At 41.6% G+C, this 27,418-nt stretch overlaps 1 protein-coding gene across 1 annotated transcript in view; it reads right to left on the bottom strand.

Annotated features, from left to right (window-relative positions):
- Positions 1-258: 258 nt before the first annotated feature.
- The window catches only part of PPIH (peptidylprolyl isomerase H), a 75,913-nt gene continuing 48,753 nt past the window's right edge, over positions 259-27,418 (bottom strand). The window contains exons 9-10 of the mRNA XM_053690562.1: positions 16,222-16,296; positions 259-609 (exon numbers count right to left, since the gene is read on the bottom strand). Of these exons, the coding sequence (XP_053546537.1) occupies positions 16,228-16,296 (69 nt within the window). The 3' untranslated portion in view covers positions 259-609; positions 16,222-16,227. The remainder of the gene's footprint in view (positions 610-16,221; positions 16,297-27,418) is intronic.

Below are 27,418 nucleotides of genomic sequence, written 5' to 3'. Positions count from 1 at the left end.
CGTACATAGATTGTCTTTCTACAATATTTTAAAAAGATAATTAGCAAATTGGTAACTCTCTTATTACATGAAGGAATTTTCTTATAACTCTTGATTGCTTTATAGTATATTTACAGTAGTTGGCTGTTAAAATGTTTTGTTGATGTATACATTTGTAAGTACTGAATATTTTTTTTTTTTTTTTAAATATTGAACCCTGTTCTATTAAATCTGCAATAAAATAATTGAATGAATGTTATTTAAGAAACAAAACAAAACTTTAATTTAAAGTTATATTTATTTAAAATAAAAAAGTAACAACATAGTAATACAAAAGCCTAAATGCTGCTTGGGAACGTGTGTGTGTTTTTTTTTTTTAATCTTTACAGCTGTGCTGGACCAAAAAATTAACTTTGTAGTTGAGGATAGCGTCAGCTGAGCAAATTGTACATTATACTGCAGAGAAGTCTGTACCCAGATATACAACTAAATACTTGCACCAGCAGCATCTGGAACGTGTATGGATATTTATTGTACAAAACGCTATTTGGTAAAACTGGGCAGCATTGAATCCAGTTATGTAAATCAATTATCAGAGAGGTTTGCCAATCAATACCTTAATGAAGACCCCTGAAAAATATAAACACAAATTATTACAGTAATGAAATAAACAAACAAAACAGTAAATACTTGTTGTCCCTTCCTGCCCAGACTTATTTGTCTACATCGGAACAAAGTTCTGATGTAAACAAGTAAGTTAAAAAGCGAAATCACGCAATCGCTCATGCGATCACGGGATTTCAATGATGGGATTGGGTCTGGGGGGAGTGCCTGTGATGCGATCCCATTCAGGAAACGCCTTTGGCTTCAGTACAGCTAACAGACTAGGATGTCCTATGCTGTCCTAAGGGCGTTAAAGCCCAGAATTGAATGTCTGAAGCGCAGGAAGGGGTTAAAGTGATCGTAAAGTCGGTAATCAATTACAAAACTACGTCACCACACACATTTTTTTATTATAAACATACAATTAAATCCAGCGTTTTAAACCCCCCGCAACTGCCTCTCTGTAAAAGCATGTTTTCACAGGCTTGACAGATGGGCAGTACAGCCAATAGGAAATTTACCGCCCTCACTATGTATTTCTGTAGCAAGGCTCTCTCATATAGTTGCTACTTTCATGTATCGGACAGCAACAGTTACGATATTTAAAAGGGATACGAAACCTCACATTTTTCTTTCATGATTCAGATAGAGCATGTAATTTTAAACAACTTTCCAATTTACTTCTATTATAATATTTTCTTTGTTCTTTTGGTATCTTTTGTTGAAAAGCAGACATACGCTCAGTATGCTATGCCAGCAGTTGTGCAAGAATGTTATCCATATGCCAGAGCACTATTTCCTGCAATGTAGTGTTACAGAAACCTACCTAGTTATTTCTTCAACAAAGAATAGCATGGGAATTAAACAAATTTGATAACATTAGTAAATTGCAAACATTTTAAAAATTGTATGCTCTGTCTAAATCTCAAAATACATTTTTGGGGTTTCCTATGCCTTTAAAAGGTAGCAGCAGCGTGAGAGCACTTTACTATAGAAATACATAGTCAAGTTTCAAAAAATGCGTTTACAGAGAGGCGAGGGGGGGCATCACAAGGGATTGAATTGTATGTATTTGACAAAAATAATGCATTTGGAGGGGTGGTCTTGTAATAGATCACAAACAATAATGACCTAAATGTATTTAAAGGGACACTGAACCCAAATGTTTTCTTTCGTGATTCAGATAGAGCATGCAATTTTAAGCAACTTTCTAATTTACTCCGATTATCAATTTTTCTTTGTTCTCTTGCTATCTTTATTTGAAAAAGAAGGCATCTAAGCTAAGGAGCCAGACAATTTTTGGTTCAGACCCTGGACAGCACTTGTTTATTGGTGGGCGAATTTATCCACCAATCAGCAAGAACAACCCAGGTTGTTCACCAAAATTGGGCCGGCATCTAAACATAAATTCTTGCTTTTCAAATAAATATATCAAGAGAATGAAGAAAATTTGATAATAGAAGTAAATTAGAAAGTTGCTTAAAATTGCATGCTCTATCTGAATCACAAAATAAAAAAATTGGGTTCAGTGTCCCTTTAATGTGAATAAATACCATCACTTTAAATAAAGCAAAAAACATCTGTATAAGCACAAGGACACTTCCATCTACTTTGTCTTGATTAGAAAAAAAATCTAAATATAATAAAATCAACAAAGTAAAAGTAACTACCAAGGTAGACAATCATATATAAATAAATGCTGTGGTAGTAAAAGGGCATTAAAGGGATATGAAATCCAAAATGTTTCTTTCGTGGCTCACATGGAGCATAAAGTTTTAAACAACTCTCCAATCTACTTTTTTTTTTATTATTGAGGTTTATTGCAAGGCGTACAAATAGCAAAAGTAACAAGAAAATTAGAGTACAAAGTTTCATCTGATAATCTACATTTTTATTAACAAGGAATAACACATTTCAAAAATATAATTTGCAATGAAATGTCTTCAAAAGGAAACATATGCGGTATGTATTAATTAAAGTGAATGGAAATTTTGATGCTAAAGTGCCCGGTTTTTAAAAATTCGATTAAAAATAGGGCCTCTCTAATTCATCAAAATTTACATTTCACTTGTGAAAAAAAAAACGTATCTTTTAATCTTGACAGCTGCTCGAGCTTTCTCCAGTTGTCGCAAGCCATTTCTGATGTCAGAAATGATGGATTAGTCATCCTCCAATCACGGCATCCCCCGGGTTAATCAGTGTCTGATTCAATGCCGTGAATAGAGGAAGCCGGATTCCTCATTTTAGACCCAGGAAGAGGCTTTGCGACAGGTGGAGGAAGCTGGAGCTGCTGTGAAGATTAAAAGTTTTTTTCCTCAACAGGAGTGAAATGTAAATTTTGATGAATTAAAGTGGTGCCCTGTTTTTAATCGAGTTTTTAAAAACCGGGCACTTTAGCATCAAAATTTACATTCACTTTAAAACAAAATAAATTTGCCACTCACTCTAAAATTACTCATGAAGTCACTTTTGGACCTGATTATAGGATTACTATGGTGACAGAAAGTACAATCAAATAAAGGAGGCCACTCAAGGGGTCTCTAAATTTCCTGTTTACTTTTATTATCAATTTTGCTTCATTCTTTTGGTATCCTTTGTTGAAAAGCTTACCTAGGTAAGCTCAGCAGCAATGCTGATTGGTGACTGCCCCTATACACCGCTTGTCAAAGGCTCACCTTTTCAGCTGGATCCCAGTAGTGCATTGCTGCTCATTCAACAAAGAATACCATGAGGGTGAAGCAAAATTGATAATAGAAGAAAATTAAAAATTAATTTCAAATGGTAAACTCTACCTGAATCATGAAAGAAAACATATAGGTTTCATGTCCTTTTAATTGCTATGTAAATGCTGTAATATATTAGCGCTTTTTCACATTGCAATGTTGCTTGCAAATAACCATTGGTCAATCACAATCCTTTAGAAAAGCTAATCAAATTATTTATCCAGAAAATACACACTGACTTTAAACCTTTCTAAAGCACTGAGGTCAACCATTGTGTTTAAAAGGGACAGTGTACACTAGAATTGTTATTTTTTTTAAAACAGAATTTATGCTTACCTGATAAATTACTTTCTCTTGCGGTGTATCCAGTCCACGGCTTCATCCTTTACTTGTGGGATATTCTCATTCCCTACAGGAAGTGGCAAAGAGCACACAGCAGAGCTGTCCATATAGCTCCCCCTCTAGCTCCACCCCCCAGTCATTCGACCAAAGGTTAGGAAGAAAAAGGAGAAACCATAGGGTGCAGTGGTGACTGTAGTTTAAACAAAAAAATTTTTACCTGACTTAAATGCCAGGGCGGGCCGTGGACTGGATACACCGCAAGAGAAAGTAATTTATCAGGTAAGCATAAATTCTGTTTTCTCTTGCAAGGTGTATCCAGTCCACGGCTTCATCCTTTACTTGTGGGATACCAATACCAAAGCTTTAGGACACGGATGAAGGGAGGGAACAAGACAGGTACCTTAAACAGAAGGCACCACTGCTTGCAAAACCTTTCTCCCAAAAATAGCCTCCAAAGAAGCAAAAGTATCGAATTTGTAAAATTTGGCAAAAGTATGCAGTGAAGACCAAGTCGCTGCCTTACAAATCTGTTCAACAGAAGCCTCATTTTTGAAAGCCCATGTGGAAGCCACTGCTCTGGTAGAATGAGCAGTAATTCTTTCAGGAGGCTGCTGGCCAGCAGTCTCATAGGCCAAACGGATGATGCTTTTCAGCCAAAAGGAAAGAGAGGTAGCAGTCGCTTTCTGACCTCTCCTCTTACCAGAATAGATAACAAACAAGGAAGATGTTTGTCTGAAATCCTTAGTTGCTTGTAAATAGAACTTTAAAGCACGAACTACATCAAGATTGTGTAACAGACGTTCCTTCTTCGAAGAAGGATTAGGACACAGAGAAGGAACAACTATTTCCTGGTTAATATTCTTGTTAGAAACAACTTTAGGAAGAAAACCAGGCTTGGTACGCAAAACTACCTTATCTGCGTGGAACACCAGGTAAGGTGACTCACACTGTAAGGCAGATAATTCTGAAACTCTTCGAGCAGAAGAGATAGCTACTAAAAACAAAACTTTCCAAGATAACAACTTAATATCTATGGAATGTAAAAGGTTCAAACGGAACCCCTTGAAGAACTGAAAGAACTAGATTTAGACTCCATGGCGGAGCCACAGGTTTATAGACAGGCTTAATTCTGACTAAAGCCTGAGCAAATGCTTGAACGTCTGGTACCTCTGCCAGACGCTTGTGTAAAAGGATAGACAGATCGGATATTTGTCCTTTTAAGGAACTAGCTGACAAACCTTTCTCCAATCCTTCTTGGAGAAAGGACAATATCCTGGGAATCCTAATCTTACTCCATGAGTAACCCTTGGATTCACACCAACAAAGATATTTCCGCCATATCTTATGGTAGATTTTCCTGGTGACAGGCTTTCTAGCCTGAATCAGAGTATCTATAACACTCTGAGAACCCACGCTTTGATATAATTAAGCGTTCAATCTCCAAGCAGTCAGACATAGAGAAACTAGATTTGGATGCTTGAACGGACCCTGTATTAGAAGATCCTGCCTCATTGGCAGTGTCCATGGTGGGACAGATGACATGTCCACTAGGTCTGCATACCAAGTCCTGCGTGGCCACGCAGGCGCTATCAGAATCACCGAAGCCTTCTCCTGCTTGATTCTGGTGACCAGACGCGGGAGGAGAGGAAACGGTGGAAAAACATAAGCCAGATTGAAGGACCAAGGCGCTGCTAGAGCATCTATCAATACCGCCTTGGGGTCCCGGGACCTGGACCCGTAGAGAGGAAGTTTGGCGTTCTGACGGGACGCCATCAGATCCAATTCTGGAGTGCCCCATAGCTGAGTCAGCTGGGCAAATACTTCCGGGTGGAGTTCCCACTCCCCCGGGTGAAAAGTCTGACGACTTAGAAAATCCGCCTCCCAGTTGTCTACTTCTGGGATGTGAATTGCTGAGAGATGGCAGGAGTGATCCTCCGCCCACCTGATTATTTTGGTTACTTCCGTCATCGCTAGGGAACTCTTTGTTCCCCCCCGATGATTGATGTAAGCTACAGTCGTGATGTTGTCCGACTGAAATATGATTAATTTGGCCGCAGCTAGTTGAGGCCATGCCTGAAGAGCGTTGAATATCGCCCTCAGTTCCAGAATGTTTATCGGGAGAAGCGTTTCTTCCCGAGACCATAAGCCCTGAGCTTTCAGGGAGTCCCAGACCGCACCCCAGCCTAACAGACTGGCGTCGGTCGTTACAATGACCCACTCTGGCCTGCGGAAACATATTCCCTGAGACAGGTGGTCCTTAGACAACCACCAGAGAAGAGAATCTCTGGTCTCCTGGTCCAACTGAATTTGAGGAGACAAATCTGCATAATCCCCATTCCACTGTTTGAGCATGCATAGTTGCAGTGGTCTGAGGTGTATCCAAGCAAAAGGGACTATGTCCATTGCTGCTACCATTAATCCGATTGCCTCCATGCACTGAGCTACAGATGGCCGAGGAATGGAATGAAGAACTCGGCAAGTAGTTAAAAGTTTCAACTTTCTGACCTCCGTCAGAAATATTTTAATTTCCACTGAATCTATTAGTGTTCCTAGGAAGGGAACCCTTGTGAGTGGGGACAGAGAACACTTTTTGACGTTCACCTTCCACCCGCGAGACCTCAGAAAGGCCAATACAATCTCCGTGTGAGCCTTGGCTCTGTGAAAGGACGGCGCCTGAATTAAGATGTTGTCCAAATAAGGCGCCACTGCTATGCCCCGCGGTCTTAGAACCACCAGAAGGGACCCTAGCACCTTTGTAAAAATTCTGGGAGCAGTGGCTAAACCGAATGGAAGAGCCACGAACTGGTAATGCTAGGAAAGCGAACCTGAGGAACTGATGATGATCTTTGTGGATAGGGATATGCAGGTACGCATCCTTTAGATCCACGGTAGTCATATATTGACCTTCCTGGATCATAGGTAAGATTGTCCGAATGGTCTCCATCTTGAATGATGGGACTCTGAGGAATCTGTTTAGAATTTTTAGATCCAGGATTGGTCTGAAAGTTCCTTCTTTTTTGGGAACCACAAACAGGTTTGAGTAAAAACCCAGACCTTGTTCTGCAATTGGAACTGGGTATATCACTCCCATGGTATGTAGATCTTCTACACAGCGTAAGAACGCCTCTTTCTTTGTCTGGTCTGTAGACAGACGAGAAATGTGGAACCTTCCCCTTGGAGGGTAGTCCTTGAATTCTAGAAGATATCCCTGGGTAACTATCTCTAATGCCCAGGGATCGTGAACATCTCTTGCCCAGGTCTGAGCGAAGAGAGAGAGTCTGCCCCCTACTAGATCCGGTCCCGGATCGGGGGCTACCCCTTCATGCTGTCTTGGTAGCAGCTGCAGGCTTTTTGGCCTGTTTACCCTTGTTCCAGCCCTGGTAAGGCTTCCAGGTTGCCTTGGGCTGTGAAGCGTTACCCTCTTGCTTTGCAGCTGTAGAGGCTGAAGCCGGACCGCTCCTGAAGTTACGAAAGGAACGAAAATTAGCTTTGTTTCTAGCCTTAAAGGGCTTGTCCTGAGGGAGAGCATGGCCCTTTCCCCCGGTGATTTCTGAAATCTCTTTCAATTCTGGCCTGAAAAGGGTCTTTCCCTTGAAAGGGATATTTAATCATTTGGATTTTGACGACACATCGGCCGACCATGACTTGAGCCAAAGCGCTCTGCGCGCCATAATGGCGAAACCTGAATTTTTTGCCGCTAACTTAGCTAATTGCAAGGTGGCATCTGTGATAAAAGAATTAGCCAGCTTTAGAGCCTTAATTCTATCCATAATTTCGTCATATGAGGTCTCCGTCTGGAGCGACTCCTCCAGCGCCTCAAACCAGAAAGCCGCTGCAGTAGTTACAGGAATAATGCAGGCAATAGGTTGGAGAAGGAAACCTTGTTGAACAAAAATTTTCTTAAGTAAACCTTCTAATTTTTTTATCCATAGGATCTTTAAAAGCACAACTGTCTTCAATTGGTATGGTTGTGCGCTTAGCAAGTGAAGAAACAGCCCCCTCTACCTTAGGGACCGTCTGCCACGAGTCCCGCCTGGGGTCAGTTATGGGGAACATTTTCTTAAAAATAGGGGGGGGGGGGGAACAAAAGGGACACCTGGTCTATCCCACTCCCTAGTAACAATATCTGCAACCCTTTTAGGGATCGGAAACGCATCAGTGTATACAGGGACCTCTAGGTACTTGTCCATTTTACACAATTTCTCTGGGACCACCATAGGATCACAATCATCCAAAGTGGCTAATACCTCCCTGAGCAATACGCGGAGGTGTTCCAGTTTAAATTTAAATGCTAATGAATCTGACTCTGCCTGATGAGAAACCTTTCCTGAGTCGGAAATTTCTCCCTCAGACATCAAATCCCTCACCCCCACTTCGGAGTGTTGTGAGGGTACATCATTTTTTCACAGTATGTACCTAAGGCTTTAATATGATTGCACAGCAAGTTTCAGAACGATTAACCTCTTAATGCCCAAACCGGAGCAGCCTAAAGCCAACAACCGGTTAATTAACTACAGCACCTTGCCACAGCTTACTGTTGTGGCCCTACCTGCCCTTAGGGATCAGTTTTGGGGGAATAAAGCTTCTTCTAGGCCCTCAACCAGCAGCTGGACCCTCCATGTGAAGCAGCATGAAACAGTCTTTCAATTCTAACTGCGCATCTGAGGCGCGAAATTAGGCCCCTCCCACTCCGGAGTTGTGAGGCCTACAAAAATCACTTCTAAGTGACTAAATTTATGCCATGTGGATACTAACCCCAGTAAAAAACTCCAAAGTGCTTAAAAAAGTGTCTCCAACGAGTATTTCTTAAATAAATAATCGATTGCCCTGCATTAGTGTCAATCAGCCTATTTAGCCCTGTCATGTAAGCATTCAATTCTATACTAAGTCTCAGAACATAGCTTACCCTCCCCACATGGGGATCTTGTCAGTCTTCTAGCATTATCTCAGTCTTGTCTAGAAATAAATGACTGAACATACCTCATTGCAGTCAAGCCTGCAAACTGTTCCCCCCAACTGAAGTTTTCTGGTACTCCTCAGTCCTGTGTGGGAACAGCAGTGGATTTTAGTTACAACATGCTAAAATCATTTTCCTCTCAGCAGAATTCTTCATCACTTTTCTGCGAGAGAGTAAATAGTACAAACCGGTACCATTTAAAAATAACAAACACACACACAAGCAGTGCGCTCTATCTTGCCCTCACCGCATATGAGCAGCACTTCCGGTATTCGGCACACAGGAGAGTGGGGATGACATCACAGTCACATGAACCAGTTAGGGCTGCATGAGGAGCGCAGCTTTCCTCCCTTTTGATGTGTATCATTTTAATCTGAGTCTTGGTCAGTTTGTGCTGTGCTTCAGCTGGACTGTACTCTGCCTTTTGGTGTTTTTATGTGCATGAAAATAAAGTTGGAACTTTTTATCCCTAACCGGCATTGGAACTATCTTTTGTACTTTAAAAATAACAAACTCTTGATTGAAGATATAAAACTACAAATCTAACACCACATTCACTTTACCCTCCCGTAGAGATACCCTAGTGCTTAGAGCCAGCAAAGAGAATGACTGGGGGGTGGAGCTAGAGGGGGAGCTATATGGACAGCTCTGCTGTGTGCTCTCTTTGCCACTTCCTGTAGGGAATGAGAATATCCCACAAGTAAAGGATGAAGCCGTGGACTGGATACACCTTGCAAGAGAAACATAGATAATCCCTTTATTACCCATTCCCCAGTTTTGCATAACCAACACAGTTATATTAATAACAGAATTTATGTTTACCTGATAAATTTCTTTCTCCAACGGTGTGTCCGGTCCACGGCGTCATCCTTACTTGTGGGATATTCTCTTCCCCAACAGGAAATGGCAAAGAGCCCAGCAAAGCTGGTCACATGATCCCTCCTAGGCTCCGCCTACCCCAGTCATTCGACCGACGTTAAGGAGGAATATTTGCATAGGAGAAACCATATGGTACCGTGGTGACTGTAGTTAAAGAAAATAAAATATCAGACCTGATTAAAAAAACCAGGGCGGGCCGTGGACCGGACACACCGTTGGAGAAAGAAATTTATCAGGTAAACATAAATTCTGTTTTCTCCAACATAGGTGTGTCCGGTCCACGGCGTCATCCTTACTTGTGGGAACCAATACCAAAGCTTTAGGACACGGATGAAGGGAGGGAGCAAATCAGGTCACCTAAATGGAAGGCACCACGGCTTGCAAAACCTTTCTCCCAAAAATAGCCTCAGAAGAAGCAAAAGTATCAAACTTGTAAAATTTGGTAAAAGTGTGCAGTGAAGACCAAGTCGCTGCCCTACATATCTGATCAACAGAAGCCTCGTTCTTGAAGGCCCATGTGGAAGCCACAGCCCTAGTGGAATGAGCTGTGATTCTTTCGGGAGGCTGCCGTCCGGCAGTCTCGTAAGCCAATCTGATGATGCTTTTAATCCAAAAAGAGAGAGAGGTAGAAGTTGCTTTTTGACCTCTCCTTTTACCTGAATAAACAACAAACAAGGAAGATGTTTGTCTAAAATCCTTTGTAGCATCTAAATAGAATTTTAGAGCGCGAACAACATCCAAATTGTGCAACAAACGTTCCTTCTTTGAAACTGGTTTTGGACACAGAGAAGGTACGATAATCTCCTGGTTAATGTTTTTGTTAGAAACAACTTTTGGAAGAAAACCAGGTTTAGTACGTAAAACCACCTTATCTGCATGGAACCCGAGATAAGGAGGAGAACACTGCAGAGCAGATAATTCTGAGACTCTTCTAGCAGAAGAAATCGCAACTAAAAACAAAACTTTCCAAGATAATAACTTAATATCAACGGAATGTAAGGGTTCAAACGGAACCCCCTGAAGAACTGAAAGAACTAAATTGAGACTCCAAGGAGGAGTCAAAGGTTTGTAAACAGGCTTGATTCTAACCAGAGCCTGAACAAAGGCTTGAACATCTGGCACAGCTGCCAGCTTTTTGTGAAGTAATACCGACAAGGCAGAAATCTGTCCCTTCAGGGAACTTGCAGATAATCCTTTTTCCAATCCTTCTTGAAGGAAGGATAGAATCCTAGGAATCTTAACCTTGTCCCAAGGGAATCCTTTAGATTCACACCAACAGATATATTTTTTCCAAATTTTGTGGTAAATCTTTCTAGTCACAGGCTTTCTGGCCTGAACAAGAGTATCGATAACAGAATCTGAGAATCCTCGCTTCGATAAAATCAAGCGTTCAATCTCCAAGCAGTCAGCTGGAGTGAAACCAGATTCGGATGTTCGAACGGACCCTGAACAAGAAGGTCTCGTCTCAAAGGTAGCTTCCAAGGTGGAGCCGATGACATATTCACCAGATCTGCATACCAAGTCCTGCGTGGCCACGCAGGAGCTATCAAGATCACCGACGCCCTCTCCTGCTTGATCCTGGCTATCAGCCTGGGGATGAGAGGAAATGGCGGGAACACATAAGCTAGTTTGAAGGTCCAAGGTGCTACTAGTGCATCCACTAGAGCCGCCTTGGGATCCCTGGATCTGGCCCCGTAGCAAGGAACTTTGAAGTTCTGACGAGAGGCCATCAGATCCATGTCTGGAATGCCCCACAGGTGAGTGACTTGGGCAAAGATTTCCGGATGGAGTTCCCACTCCCCCGGATGCAATGTCTGCCGACTCAGAAAATCCGCTTCCCAATTTTCCACTCCTGGGATGTGGATAGCAGACAGGTGGCAGGAGTGAGACTCCGCCCAAAGAATAATTTTGGTTACTTCTTCCATCGCTAGGGAACTCCTTGTTCCCCCCTGATGGTTGATGTACGCAACAGTCGTCATGTTGTCTGATTGAAACCGTATCAACCTGGTCCTTGCAAGCTGGGGCCAGGCCTGGAGAGCATTGAATATCGCTCTCAGTTCCAGAATATTTATCGGTAGAAGAGATTCTTCCCGAGACCAAAGACCCTGAGCTTTCAGGGATCCCCAGACCGCGCCCCAGCCTATCAGACTGGCGTCGGTCGTGACAATGACCCACTCTGGTCTGTGGAACATCATCCCTTGAGACAGATTGTCCAGGGACAGCCACCAACGGAGTGAGTCTCTGGTCCTCTGATTTACTTGTATCTTCGGAGACAAGTCTGTATAGTCCCCATTCCACTGACTGAGCATGCACAGTTGTAATGGTCTTAGATGAATGCGCGCAAAAGGAACTATGTCCATCGCCGCCACCATCAACCCGATCACTTCCATGCACTGAGCTATGGAAGGAAGAGGAACGGAATGAAGTATCCGACAAGAGTCCAGAAGCTTTGTTTTTCTGGCCTCTGTTAGAAAGATCCTCATTTCTAAGGAGTCTATAATTGTTCCCAAGAAGGGAACCCTTGTTGACGGGGATAGAGAACTCTTTTCCACGTTCACTTTCCAGCCGTGAGATCTGAGAAAGGCCAGGACAATGTCCGTGTGAGCCTTTGCTTGAGGAAGGGACGACGCTTGAATCAGAATGTCGTCCAGGTAAGGTACTACTGCAATGCCCCTTGGTCTTAGCACCGCTAGAAGGGACCCTAGTACCTTTGTGAAAATCCTTGGAGCAGTGGCTAATCCGAAAGGAAGCGCCACGAACTGGTAATGTTTGTCCAGGAATGCAAACCTTAGGAACCGATGATGTTCCTTGTGGATAGGAATATGTAGATACGCATCCTTTAAATCCACCGTGGTCATGAATTGACCTTCCTGGATGGAAGGAAGGATAGTTCGAATGGTTTCCATCTTGAACGATGGGACCTTGAGAAATTTGTTTAAGATCTTGAGATCTAGGATTGGTCTGAACGTTCCCTCTTTTTTGGGAACTATGAACAGATTGGAGTAGAACCCCATCCCTTGTTCTCTTAATGGAACAGGATGAATCACTCCCATTTTTAACAGGTCTTCTACACAATGTAAGAACGCCTGTCTTTTTATGTGGTCTGAAAACAACTGCGACCTGTGGAACCTCCCCCTTGGGGGAAGTCCCCTGAATTCCAGAAGATAACCCTGGGAGACTATTTCTAGCGCCCAAGGATCCAGAACATCTCTTGCCCAAGCCTGAGCGAAGAGAGAGAGTCTGCCCCCCACCAGATCCGGTCCCGGATCGGGGGCCAATATTTCATGCTGTCTTGGTAGCAGTGGCAGGTTTCTTGGCCTGCTTTCCCTTGTTCCAGCCTTGCATTGGTCTCCAAGCTGGCTTGGCCTGAGAAGTATTACCCTCTTGCTTAGAGGACGTAGCACCTTGGGCTGGTCCGTTTTTACGAAAGGGACGAAAATTAGGTCTATTTTTTGCCTTGAAAGGCCGATCCTGAGGAAGGGCGTGGCCCTTACCCCCAGTGATATCAGAGATAATCTCTTTCAAGTCAGGACCAAACAGCGTTTTCCCCTTGAAAGGAATGTTTAGTAGCTTGTTCTTGGAAGACGCATCAGCCGACCAAGATTTCAACCAAAGCGCTCTGCGCGCCACAATAGCAAACCCAGAGTTCTTAGCCGCTAACTTAGCCAATTGCAAAGAGGCGTCTAGAGTGAAAGAATTAGCCAATTTGAGAGCATTGATTCTGTCCATAATCTCCTCATAAGGAGGAGAGTCACTATCGAGCACCTTAAGCAGTTCATCAAACCAGAAATATGCGGCAGTAGTGACAGGGACAATGCATGAAATGGGTTGTAGAAGGTAACCCTGCTGAACAAACATCTTTTTAAGCAAACCTTCTAATTTTTTATCCATAGGATCTTTGAAAGCACAACTATCCTCTATGGGAATAGTGGTGCGTTTGTGTAAAGTAGAAACCGCTCCCTCGACCTTGGGGACTGACTGCCATAAGTCCTTTCTGGGGTCGACCATAGGAAACAATTTTTTAAATATGGGGGGAGGGACGAAAGGAATACCGGGCCTTTCCCATTCTTTATTAACAATGTCCGCCACCCGCTTGGGTATAGGAAAAGCTTCTGGGAGCCCCGGCACCTCTAGGAACTTGTCCATTTTACATAGTTTCTCTGGGATGACTAAATTTTCACAATCATCCAGAGTGGATAATACCTCCTTAAGCAAAATGCGGAGATGTTCCAATTTAAATTTAAATGTAATCACATCAGATTCAGCCTGCTGAGAAATGTTCCCTAAATCAGTAATTTCTCCCTCAGACAAAACCTCCCTGGCCCCCTCAGATTGGGTTAGGGGCCCTTCAGAGATATTAATATCAGCGTCGTCATGCTCTTCAGTAACTAAAACAGAGCAGCCACGCTTACGCTGACAAGGGTTCATTTTGGCTAAAATGTTTTTGACAGAATTATCCATTACAGCCGTTAATTGTTGCATAGTAAGGAGTATTGGCGCGCTAGATGTACTAGGGGCCTCCTGAGTGGGCAAGACTCGTGTAGACGAAGGAGGGAATGATGCAGTACCATGCTTACTCCCCTCACTTGAGGAATCATCTTGGGCATCATTGTCATTATCACATAAATCACATTTATTTAAATGAATAGGAATTCTGGCTTCCCCACATTCAGAACACAGTCTATCTGGTAGTTCAGACATGTTAAACAGGCATAAACTTGATCAGAAAGTACAAAAAACGTTTTAAAATAAAACCGTTACTGTCACTTTAAATTTTAAACTGAACACACTTTATTACTGCAATTGCGAAAAAACATGAAGGAATTGTTCAAAATTCACCAAAATTTCACCACAGCGTCTTAAAGCCTTGAAAATATTGCACACCAATTTTGGAAGCTTTAACCCTTAAAATAACGGAACCGGAGCCGTTTTAAGCTTTAAACCCCTTTACAGTCCCTGGTATCTGCTTTGCTGAGACCCAACCAAACCCAAAGGGGAATACGATACCAAATGACGCCTTCAGAAGTCTTTTATAAGTATCAGAGCTCCTCTCACATGCGACTGCATGCCATGCCTCTCAAAAACAAGTGCGCAACACCGGCGCGAAAATGAGACTCTGCCTATGCTTTGGGAAAGCCCCTAAAGAATAAGGTGTCTAAAACAGTGCCTGCCGATATTATTAAATCAAAATACCCAGAATAAATGATTCCTCAAGGCTAAATAAGTGTTAATATCAATCGATTTAGCCCAAAAAAAGTCTACAGTTTAAATAAGCCCTTGTGAAGCCCTTATTTACAATCGTAATAAACATGGCTTACCGGATCCCATAGGGAAAATGACAGCTTCCAGCATTACATCGTCTTGTTAGAATGTGTCATACCTCAAGCAGCAAGGGACTGCAAACTGTTCCCCCAACTGAAGTTAATTGCTCTCAACAGTCCTGTGTGGAACAGCCATGGATTTTAGTTACGGTTGCTAAAATCATTTTCCTCATACAAACAGAATTCTTCATCTCTTTTCTGTTTCTGAGTAAATAGTACGTACCAGCACTATTTGAAAATAACAAACTCTTGATTGAATAATGAAAAACTACAGTTAAACACTAAAAAACTCTAAGCCATCTCCGTGGAGATGTTGCCTGTACAACGGCAAAGAGAATGACTGGGGTAGGCGGAGCCTAGGAGGGATCATGTGACCAGCTTTGCTGGGCTCTTTGCCATTTCCTGTTGGGGAAGAGAATATCCCACAAGTAAGGATGACGCCGTGGACCGGACACACCTATGTTGGAGAAATACTTTTTACCTCTGTGATTACCTTGTATCTAAGCCTCTTCTGTCAGTCCCCTGATCACATTACTTTTTATTTATTGTTTATTGACTTGCATTTTAGCCAATTAGTGCTGTGCTGACTATTAAAGGGAGAGTATACACCACTTTTCATTTAACTGCATGTAATAGACACTATTATAAAGAATTATATGCACATATACTGATCTAAAAATCCAGTATAAAACAGTTTAAAAACTTACTTAGAAGCTCCCAGTTTAGCTCTGTTAAAAAGATTAACTGGAACACCCACTGAAAGCGGTTCTATAGCAAATATAGCAGACTCCCCCCCCCCCTTCCTCTGCATATGAAAAGACTCTTTACACGAACAGAAGCAAGATGGAGTAGGTATACATCAGTATTCTCCTAAAACTTTGGAGCTTAGTAGGGAGTCTGAAAATCAGCGCAATGTTAGCAAAACTATACATTTAAAAATAAATAAATGTATAGGCTGTATAAATGGATCATCTACAAAACATTTATGCAAAGAAAAATCTAGTGTATAATGGCCCTTTAAATAACTCCCTGGGCGTGAACACATTCAATTTGGCCCACACAAACTATCAGCCTCTTGTTGTGAAAAGGTAAAAATAAAAAAGCATGTGATAAGAGGCTGTCTTTAGTGGCTTAGAAAAAGGCAGAAATTTAGAGGTTTAAATGTTATAAAGTATATTAATATAACAATGTTGGTTGTGCAAAGCTGGAGAATGGGTAGTAACCAACTCCACAGCAACAATGCACTGTCAGTCCTGTGCTGATATGCATGTAGCACCAAGAAATGGCTATGTTCATCTCAGGATTGGCAGTGTATTAGCTGATTCTAACTATATAATTCCTTTTCAGGTTTAAAACATAGTTATATTCCAGCAATACTGCAGTAAGAAAAAAAGTTTCATTGTTAATATAAACTCACCTTCATTTACATTTCTCCACATTGAGCGATTACAACTGGTAATTTGGGCTTATTGTTGGGACCTGTTGGCACATTCTGAAAAAAATAAAATAAATTTACATGAAGTCAACATTAAAAAAGGGACACTGTACGGGTCAAATAAATATAATACATAAATATTAAACAAAAACATAATTTATGTAAGAACTTACCTGATAAATTCATTTCTTTCATATTAACAAGAGTCCATGAGCTAGTGACGTATGGGATATACATTCCTACCAGGAGGGGCAAAGTTTCCCAAACCTTAAAATGCCTATAAATACACCCCTCACCACACCCACAAATCAGTTTAACGAATAGCCAAGAAGTGGGGTGATAAGAAAAAAAGTGCGAAGCATATAAAATAAGGAATTGGAATAATTGTGCTTTATACAAAAAAATCATAACCACCACAAAAAAAGGGTGGGCCTCATGGACTCTTGTTAATATGAAAGAAATGAATTTATCAGGTAAGTTCTTACATAAATTATGTTTTCTTTCATGTAATTAACAAGAGTCCATGAGCTAGTGACGTATGGGATAATGACTACCCAAGATGTGGATCTTTCCACACAAGAGTCACTAGAGAGGGAGGGATAAAATAAAGACAGCCAATTCCTGCTGAAAATAATCCACACCCAAAATAAAGTTTAACAAAAAACATAAGCAGAAGATTCAAACTGAAACCGCTGCCTGAAGAACTTTTCTACCAAAAACTGCTTCAGAAGAAGAAAATACATCAAAATGGTAGAATTTAGTAAAAGTATGCAAAGAGGACCAAGTTGCTGCTTTGCAGATCTGGTCAACCGAAGCTTCATTCCTAAACGCCCAGGAAGTAGATACTGACCTAGTAGAATGAGCTGTAATTCTCTGAGGCGGAATTTTACCCGACTCAACATAGGCAAGATGAATTAAAGATTTCAACCAAGATGCCAAAGAAATGGCAGAAGCTTTCTGGCCTTTCCTAGAACCGGAAAAGGTAACAAATAGACTAGAAGTCTTACAGAAAGATTTCGTAGCTTCAACATAATATTTCAAAGCTCTAACAACATCCAAAGAATGCAACGATTTCTCCTTAGAATTCTTAGGATTAGGACATAATGAAGGAACCACAATTTCTCTACTAATGTTGTTGGAATTCACAACTTTAGGTAAAAATTCAAAAGAAGTTCGCAACACCGCCTTATCCTGATGAAGAATCAGAAAAGGAGACTCACAAGAAAGAGCAGATAATTCAGAAACTCTTCTGGCAGAAGAGATGGACAAAAGGAACAAAACTTTCCAAGAAAGTAATTTAATATCCAATGAATGCATAGGTTCAAATGGAGGAGCTTGAAGAGCCCCCAGAACCAAATTCAAACTCCAAGGAGGAGAAATTGACTTAATGACAGGCTTTATACGAACCAAAGCTTGTACAAAACAATGAATATCAGGAAGAATAGCAATCTTTCTGTGAAAAAGAACAGAAAGAGCAGAGATTTGACCTTTCAAGGAACTTGCGGACAAACCCTTATCTAAACCATCCTGAAGAAATTGTAATATTCTCGGTATTCTAAAAAAATGCCAAGAAAAATGATGAGAAAGACACCAAGAAATATAAGTCTTCCAGACTCTATAATATATCTCTCTGGATACAGATTTACGAGCCTGTAACATAGTATTAATCACAGAGTCAGAGAAACCTCCTTAACCAAGAATCAAGCGTTCAATCTCCATACCTTTAAATTTAAGGATTTCAGATCCTGATGGAAAAAAGGACCTTGAGACAAAAGGTCTGGTCTTAACGGAAGAGTCCACGGTTGGCAAGAGGCCATCCGGACAGGATCCGCATACCAAAACCTGTGAGGCCATGCCGGAGCTACCAGCAGAACAAACGAGCATTCCTTCAGAATCTTGGAGATTACTCTTGGAAGAAGAACTAGAGGCGGAAAGATATAGACAGGATGATACTTCCAAGGAAGTGAAAATGCATCCACTGCCTCCGCCTGAGGATCCCGGGATCTGGACAGATACCTGGGAAGTTTCTTGTTTAGATGAGAAGCCATCAGATCTATTTCTGGAAGTTCCCACATTTGAACAATCTGAAGAAATACCTCTGGGTGAAGAGACCATTCGCCCGGATGCAACGTTTGGCGACTGAGATAATCCGCTTTCCAATTGTCCATACCTGGGATATAAACCGCAGAGATTAGACAGGAGCTGGATTCCGCCCAAACCAAAATTCGAGATACTTCTTTCATAGCCAGAGGACTGTGAGTCCCTCCTTGATGATTGATGTATGCCACAGTTGTGACATTGTCTTATCTGAAAACAATGAACAACTCTCTCTTCAGAAGAGGCCAAGACTGAAGAGCTCTGAAAATTGCACGGAGTTCCAAAATATTGATCGGAAATCTCACCTCCTGAGATTCCCAAACCCCTTGTGCCGTCAGATACCCCCACACAGCTCCCCAACCTGTAAGACTTGTATCTGTTGAGAGTATAGTCCAGGTCGGAAGAATAAAGAAGCCCCCTGAACTAAACGATGGTGATCTGTCCACCATGTCAGAGAGTGTCGTAAAATCGGTTTAAAGATATTAATTGAGATATCTTTGAGTAATCCCTGCACCATTGGTTCAGCATACAGAGCTGAAGAGGTCGCATGTGAAAACGAGCAAAGGAGATCGCATCTGATGCGGCAGTCCTAAGACCCAACATTTCCATGCATAAGGCTACCAAAGGGAATGATTGTGACTGAAGGTTTTGACAAGCTGATAACAATGTTAAACTTCTCTTGTCTGACAAGGACAGAGTCATAGACACTGAATTTATCTAGAAACTCAAAAAGGTTACCCTTGTCTGAGGAATCAATGAACTGATTGGTAAATTGATCCTCCAACCATGAACTTGAAGAAACAACACAAGTCGATTCGTATGAGATTCTTCGAAAATGAGAAGACTGAGCAAGTACCAAGATATCGTCCAAATAAGGAAATACCAAAACCCTATTCTCTGATTACAGAAAGAAGGGCACCGAGAACCTTTGAAAAAAATTCTTGGAACTGAGGCTAGGCCAAACAGTAGAGCCACAAAACTGGTAATGCTTGTCTAAAAAGAGAATCTCAGACACTAAAAGTGATCTGGATGAATCGGAATATGCAGATACACATCCTGTAAATCTATTGTAGACATATAATGCCCTTGCTAAACAAAAGGCAGGATAGTCCTACAGTAACCATCTTGAATGTTGGTATCCTAACATAACGATTCAATAATGATAGATCCAGAACTGGTCTGAAGGAATTGACCTTCTTTGGTACAATGAAGAGATAAAATAAAACCCCAGCCCCTGTTCCAGAACTGGAACTGGCATAAATACTCCAGCCAACTCTAGATCTGAAACACATTTCAGAAATGCTGAGCCTTGCTGTGTCAACTGGGACACGGGAAAGAAAAGAATCTCTTAGCAGGAGGCCTTAACTTGAAGCCAATTCTGTACCTTTCTGAAACAATGTTTCTGAAACCAGAGATTAAGAACGGAATTGATCCAAATTTCTTTGAAGAAAACGTAATCTGCCCCATACCAGCTGAGCTGGAATAAGGGCCGCACCTTCATAGATACTTAGGAGCTGGCTATAGGTTTCTATAAGGCTTGGATATATTCCAAACTGGAAATAGTTTCCAAACTGATACCGCTCCTGAGGATGAAGGATCAGGCTTTTGTTCCTTGTTGTGAGGAAAGGAACAAAATGATTATTTACCCTGGAAAGAAAGGGAAAGCAAAGTTGACTTAGAAGACATGTCAGCATTCCAAGTTTAATCCATAATGCTTTTCTAGCTAAAATAGCTAGAGACATATACCTGACATCAACTCTAATGATATCAAAAGATGGTATCACCAATAAAATTATTAGCATGTTATAGAATAATAATAATGCTATAAAATTATGATCTGTTACTTGTTGCGCTAAAGCTTCTAACCAAAAAGTTGAAGCTGCAGCAACATCCGCTAAAAATATAGCAGGTCTAAGAAGATTACCTGAACATAAGTAAGCTTTTCTTAGAAAAGATTCAATTTTCCTATCTAAAGGATCCTTAAATGAAGTACTATCTGCCATAGGAATAGTAGTACAATAGCAGGAGTAGAGACAGCCCCATAACCTTAGGGATTTTTGTCCCAAAAAACTCTAATCTGTCAGATGGCACAGGATATAATTTGCTTAAACGTCTAGAAGGAGTAAATAAATTACCCAAATTATTCCATTCCCTGGAAATTACTTCAGAAATAGCATCAGGGAGATAAAACACTTCTGGAATAACTACAGGAGATTTAAAAACCTTATTTAAACGTTTACATTTAGTATCAAGAGGACCAGAATCCTCTATTTCTAATGCAAATAACACTTCTTTAAGTAAAGAATGAATAAATTCCATCTTGAACAAATACAAAGATTTATCAGCATCAACCTCTGAGACAGAAACCTCTGAACCAGAAGAACCATTATCAGTATCAGAATGATGATGTTCATTTAAAAATTCATCTGAAAAAAAGAGAAGTTTTAAAAGACTTTTATGTATACTAGAAGGAGAAATAACAGACATAGCCTTCTTAATGGATTTAAAAAATAAAATCTCTTATGTTATCAGGAACACTCTGAAAATTAGATGTTGACGGACAGCAACAGGTAATGTAACAGTACTAAAGGAAATTTTATCTGCATTAATAAGTTTGACATGACATGCAATACAAATAACAGCTGGAGAAAACAGATACCAAAAGTTTATAGCAGACTTAGCTTGGTAGCTCCAGCACTGTGCAGTGATTTTCCTGTAGTATCTTCTGACTCAGTTGCAACGTGGAACATCTTGCAATATGTAAAAGAAAAAAACAACATATAAAGCAAAATTGATCAAATTCCTTAAATGACAGTTTCAGGAATGGGAAAAAAATGCCAGTGAACAAGCTTCTAGCAACCAGAAGCAATAAATAATGAGACTTAAATAATGTGGAGACAAAAATGACGCCCATATTTTTTAGCGCCAAAAAAGACGCCCACATTATTTGGCGCCTAAATGCTTTTGGCGCCAAAAATGACGCCACATCCGGAACGCCGACATCTTTGACGCAAAATAACGTCAAAAAATGACGCAACTTCCGGCGACACGTATGACGCCGGAAACGGAAAATAATTTTTGCGCCAAAAAAGTCCGCGCCAAGAATGACGCAATAAAATGAAGCATTTTCAGCCCCCGCGAGCCTAACAGCCCACAGGGAAAAAAGTCAAATTTTTGAGGTAAGAAAAAATATGATAATTCAATGCATAATCCCAAATATGAAACTGACTGTCTGGAAATAAGGAAAGTTGAACATTCTGAGTCAAGGCAAATAAATGTTTGAATACATATATTTAGAACTTTATAAATAAAGTGCCCAACCATAGCTTAGAGTGTCACAGAAAATAAGACTTACTTACCCCAGGACACTCATCTACATGTTTGTAGAAAGCCAAACCAGTACTGAAACGAGAATCAGTAGAGGAAATGGTAAATATAAGAGTATATCGTCGATCTGAAAAGGGAGGTAAGAGATGAATCTCTACGACCGATAACAGAGAACCTTATGAAATAGACCCCGTAGAAGGAGATCACTGCATTCAATAGGCAATACTCTCTTCACATCCCTCTGACATTCACTGCACGCTGAGAGGAAAACCGGGCTCCAACTTGCTGCGGAGCGCATATCAACGTAGAATCTAGCACAAACTTACTTCACCACCTCCCTTGGAGGCAAAGTTTGTAAAACTGATTTGTGGGTGTGGTGAGGGGTGTATTTATAGGCATTTTAAGGTTTGGGAAACTTTGCCCCTCCTGGTAGGAATGTATATCCCATACGTCACTAGCTCATGGACTCTTGTTAATTACATGAAAGAAATAAAGCATTTCCTTCAATTTGTGATTTACAGATTTAATTAACTATCTTGATGTAACAGTTTGCTGCAGACTTCTCCTGTAGCTATTACACAAGATTTTAGCAGGAAAAAAACATAATTTATGCTTACCTGATAAATTCCTTTCTTCTGTAGTGTGATCAGTCCACGGGTCATCATTACTTCTGGGATATTACTCCTCCCCAACAGGAAGTGCAAGAGGATTCACCCAGCAGAGCTGCATATAGCTCCTCCCCTCTACGTCACTCCCAGTCATTCGACCAAGGACCAACGAGAAAGGAAAAGCCAAGGGTGAAGTGGTGACTGGAGTATAAATTAAAAAATATTTACCTGCCTTAAAAACAGGGCGGGCCGTGGACTGATCACACTACAGAAGAAAGGAATTTATCAGGTAAGCATAAATTATGTTTTCTTCTGTTAAGTGTGATCAGTCCACGGGTCATCATTACTTCTGGGATACCAATACCAAAGCAAAAGTACACGGATGACGGGAGGGCTAGGCAGGCTCTATATACAGAAGGAACCACTGCCTGAAGAACCTTTCTCCCAAAAATAGCCTCCGATGAAGCAAAAGTGTCAAATTTGTAAAATTTGGAAAAAGTATGAAGCGAAGACCAAGTTGCAGCCTTGCAAATCTGTTCAACAGAGGCCTCATTCTTGAAGGCCCAAGTGGAAGCCACAGCTCTAGTAGAATGAGCTGTAATTCGTTCAGGAGGCTGCTGTCCAGCAGTCTCATAAGCTAAACGAATTATGCTACGAAGCCAAAAAGAAAGAGAGGTAGCGGAAGCTTTTTGACCTCTCCTCTGCCCAGAGTAAATGACAAACAGAGAAGACGTTTGTCGAAATTCCTTAGTTGCCTGTAAGTAAAATTTTAGAGCACGGACTACATCCAGGTTGTGCAGTAGACGTTCCTTCTTTGAAGAAGGATTTGGGCATAAAGAAGGAACAACAATCTCTTGATTGATATTCCTGTTAGTAACTACCTTAGGTAAGAACCCAGGTTTAGTACGCAGGACTACCTTATCCGAATGAAAAATCAAATAAGGAGAATCACAATGTAAGGCTGATAATTCAGAGACTCTTCGAGCCGAGGAAATAGCCATTAAAAATAGAACTTTCCAAGATAACAACTTTATATCAATGGAATGAAGGGGTTCAAACGGAACGCCCTGTAAAACATTAAGAACAAGGTTTAAACTCCATGGTGGAGCAACAGTTTTAAACACAGGCTTAATCCTGGCCAAAGCCTGACAAAAAGCCTGGACGTCAGGAACTTCTGACAGACGTTTGTGTAACAGAATGGACAGAGCTGAGATCTGTCCCTTTAAAGAACTAGCAGATAAACCCTTTTCTAAACCTTCTTGTAGAAAAGACAATATCCTAGGAATCCTAACCTTACTCCAAGAGTAACCTTTGGATTCACACCAATATAGGTATTTACGCCATATCTTATGGTAAATCTTTCTGGTAACAGGTTTCCTAGCCTGTATTAAGGTATCAATAACTGACTCAGAAAACCCACGTCTTGATAAAATCAAACGTTCAATTTCCAAGCAGTCAGCTTCAGAGAAGTTAGATTTTGATGTTTGAAGGGACCCTGTATCAGAAGGTCCTGATTCAGAGGTAGAGACCAAGGTGGACAGGATGACATGTCCACCAGGTCTGCATACCAAGTCCTGCGTGGCCACGCAGGTGCTATTAGAATCACTGATGCTCTCTCTTGTTTGATTCTGGCAATCAATCGAGGAAGCAACGGGAAGGGTGGAAACACGTAAGCCATCCTGAAGTCCCAAGGTGCTGTCAGAGCATCTATCAGGACTGCTCCTGGATCCCTGGATCTGGACCCGTAACGAGGAAGCTTGGCGTTCTGTCGAGACGCCATGAGATCTATCTCTGGTTTGCCCCAACGTCGAAGTATTTGGGCAAAGACCTCCGGATGAAGTTCCCACTCCCCCGGATGAAAAGTCTGACGACTTAAGAAATCCGCCTCCCAGTTCTCCACTCCCGGGATGTGGATTGCTGACAGGTGGCAAGAGTGAGACTCTGCCCAGCGAATTATCTTTGATACTTCCATCATAGCTAGGGAGCTTCTTGTCCCTCCCTGATGGTTGATGTAAGCTACAGTCGTGATGTTGTCCGACTGAAACCTGATGAACCCCCGAGTTGTCAACTGGGGCCAAGCCAGGAGGGCATTGAGAACTGCTCTCAATTCCAGAATGTTTATTGGCAGGAGACTCTCCTCCTGACTCCATTGTCCCTGAGCCTTCAGAGAATTCCAGACGGCACCCCAACCTAGAAGGCTGGCGTCTGTTGTTACAATTGTCCAGTCTGGTCTGCTGAATGGCATCCCCCTGGACAGATGTGGCCGAGAAAGCCACCATAGAAGAGAATTTCTGGTCTCTTGATCCAGATTCAGAGAAGGGGATAAGTCTGAGTAATCCCCATTCCACTGACTTAGCATGCACAGTTGCAGTGGTCTGAGGTGTAAGCGTGCAAAGGGTACTATGTCCATTGCCGCTACCATTAAGCCGATTACCTCCATGCATTGAGCCACTGACGGGTGTTGAATGGAATGAAGGGTGCGGCAAGCACTTTGAAGTCTTGTTAGCCTGTCCTCTGTCAGGTAAATCTTCATTTCTACAGAATCTATAAGAGTCCCCAGGAAGGGAACTCTTGTGAGTGGAACGAGTGAACTTTTCTTTTCGTTCACCTTCCATCCATGTGACCTTAGAAATGCCAGCACTAACTCTGTATGAGACTTGGCAGTTTGAAAGCTTGAAGCTTGTATCAGAATGTCGTCTAGGTATGGAGCTACCGAGATTCCCCGCGGTCTTAGTACCGCCAGAAGAGCACCCAGAACCTTTGTGAAGATTCTTGGAGCTGTAGCCAATCCGAATGGAAGAGCCACAAACTGGTAATGCCTGTCTAGGAAGGCAAACCTTAGGTACCAATAATGATCTTTGTGAATCGGTATGTGAAGGTAAGCATCTTTTAAATCTACAGTGGTCATGTACTGACCTTCTTGGATCATAGGTAAAATTGTCCGAATAGTCTCCATCTTGAACGATGGAACTCTTAGGAATTTGTTTAGGATCTTTAAGTCCAGGATTGGTCTGAAAGTTCCCTCTTTTTTGGGAACCACAAACAGATTTGAGTAAAACCCCTGTCCCTGTTCTGATCGTGGAACTGGATGGATTACTCCCATTAACAAGAGCTCTTGTACGCAGCGTAGAAACGCCTCTTTCTTTGTCTGGATTGTTGACAATCTTGACAGATGAAATCTCTCTCTTGGAGGAGAGTATTTGAAGTCCAGAAGGTATCCCTGAGATATTATCTCTAGCGCCCAGGGATCCTGAACATCTCTTGCCCAAGCCTGGGCGAAGAGAGAAAGTCTGCCCCCCACTAGATCTGATCCCGGATCGGGGGCCCTCAATTCATGCTGTTTTAGGGGCAGCAGCAGGTTTCCTAGTCTGCTTGCCCTTGTTCCAGGACTGGTTAGGTTTCCAGCCTTGTCTGTAGCGAGCAACAGCTCCTTCCTGTTTTGGTGCAGAGGAAGTTGATGCTGCTCCTGCTTTGAAATTACGAAAGGAACGAAAATTAGACTGTCTAGTCTTGGCTTTGGCTTTGTCCTGAGGCAGGGCATGGCCTTTACCTCCTGTAATGTCAGCGATAATCTCTTTCAACCCGGGCCCGAATAAGGTCTGCCCTTTGAAAGGTATATTAAGCAATTTAGACTTAGAAGTAACATCAGCTGACCAGGATTTTAGCCACAGCGCCCTGCGTGCCTGAATGGCGAATCCTGAATGCTTCGCAGTAAGTTTAGTAAGATGTACTACGGCCTCCGAAATGAATGAATTAGCTAGTTTAAGGACTCTAAGCCTGTCCGTAATGTCGTCCAGAGTAGCTGAACCAATGTTCTCTTCCAGAGACTCAATCCAGAATGCCGCTGCAGCCGTGATCGGCGCAATGCATGCAAGGGGTTGCAATATAAAACCTTGTTGAACAAACATTTTCTTAAGGTAACCCTCTAACTTTTTATCCATTGGATCTGAAAAAGCACAGCTATCCTCCACCGGGATAGTGGTACGCTTAGCTAAGGTAGAAACTGCTCCCTCCACCTTAGGGACCGTTTGCCATAAGTCCCTTGTGGTGGCGTCTATTGGAAACATTTTTCTAAATATCGGAGGGGGTGAGAACGGCACACCGGGTCTATCCCACTCCTTAGTAACAATTTCAGTAAGTCTCTTAGGTATAGGAAAAACCTCAGTACTCGTCGGTACCGCAAAATATTTATCCAACCTACACATTTTCTCTGGTATTGCAACTGTGTTACAATCATTCAGAGCCGCTAACACCTCCCCTAGTAATACACGGAGGTTTTCCAGTTTAAATTTAAAATTTGAAATATCTGAATCCAGTCTGATTGGATCAGAACCGTCACCCACAGAATGAAGTTCTCCGTCCTCATGTTCTGCCACCTGTGACGCAGTGTCTGACATGGCCCTAATATTATCAGCGCACTCTGTTCTCACCCCAGAGTGATCACGCTTACCTCTTAGTTCTGGTAATTTAGCCAAAACCTCAGTCATAACAGTAGCCATATCCTGTAATGTGATTTGTAATGGCCGCCCAGATGTACTCGGCGCTACAATATCACGCACCTCCCTCTGAGCGGGAGATGTAGGTACTGACACGTGAGGCGAGTTAGTCGGCATAACTCTCCCCTCATTGTTTGGTGAAATTTGTTCAATTTGTACAGATTGATTTTTATTTAAAGTAGCATCAATACAGTTAGTACATAAATTTCTATTGGGCTCCACTTTGGCATTGCAACAAATGACACAGGTATCATCCTCTGAATCAGACATGTTTAACACACTAGCAAATAAACTTGCAACTTGGAAATACAATTCAATTAGAATAATATTAAAACGTACTGTGCCTTTAAGAAGCACAGAAGATCTATGACAGTTGAAAATTAATAAATTGAAACAGTTATAGCCTCAATCCTTGTAAACAACACAACTTTAGCAAAGGTTTAATCCCATTAGCAAAGATAACAAATTCTGAAAGCAGGAAACAAATTACAGAATAAACGTTTTTTATCTCAGTCAAACTATAATTCTCACAGCTCTGCTGAGAGAAATTACCTCCCTCAAAATAAGTTTTGAAGACCCCTGAGCTCTGTAGAGATGAACCGGATCATGCAGGGAATACAATGAGTTGCTGACTGAAATATTTGATGCATA

This window comes from Bombina bombina, chromosome 8 (assembly GCF_027579735.1).
Source record: "Bombina bombina isolate aBomBom1 chromosome 8, aBomBom1.pri, whole genome shotgun sequence".
In the NCBI taxonomy this organism is placed as follows: Eukaryota; Metazoa; Chordata; class Amphibia; order Anura; family Bombinatoridae; genus Bombina; species Bombina bombina.
The sequence above is the reverse complement of the archived record's forward strand: the minus strand, read 5'-3'. Positions and strand labels throughout refer to the sequence as shown.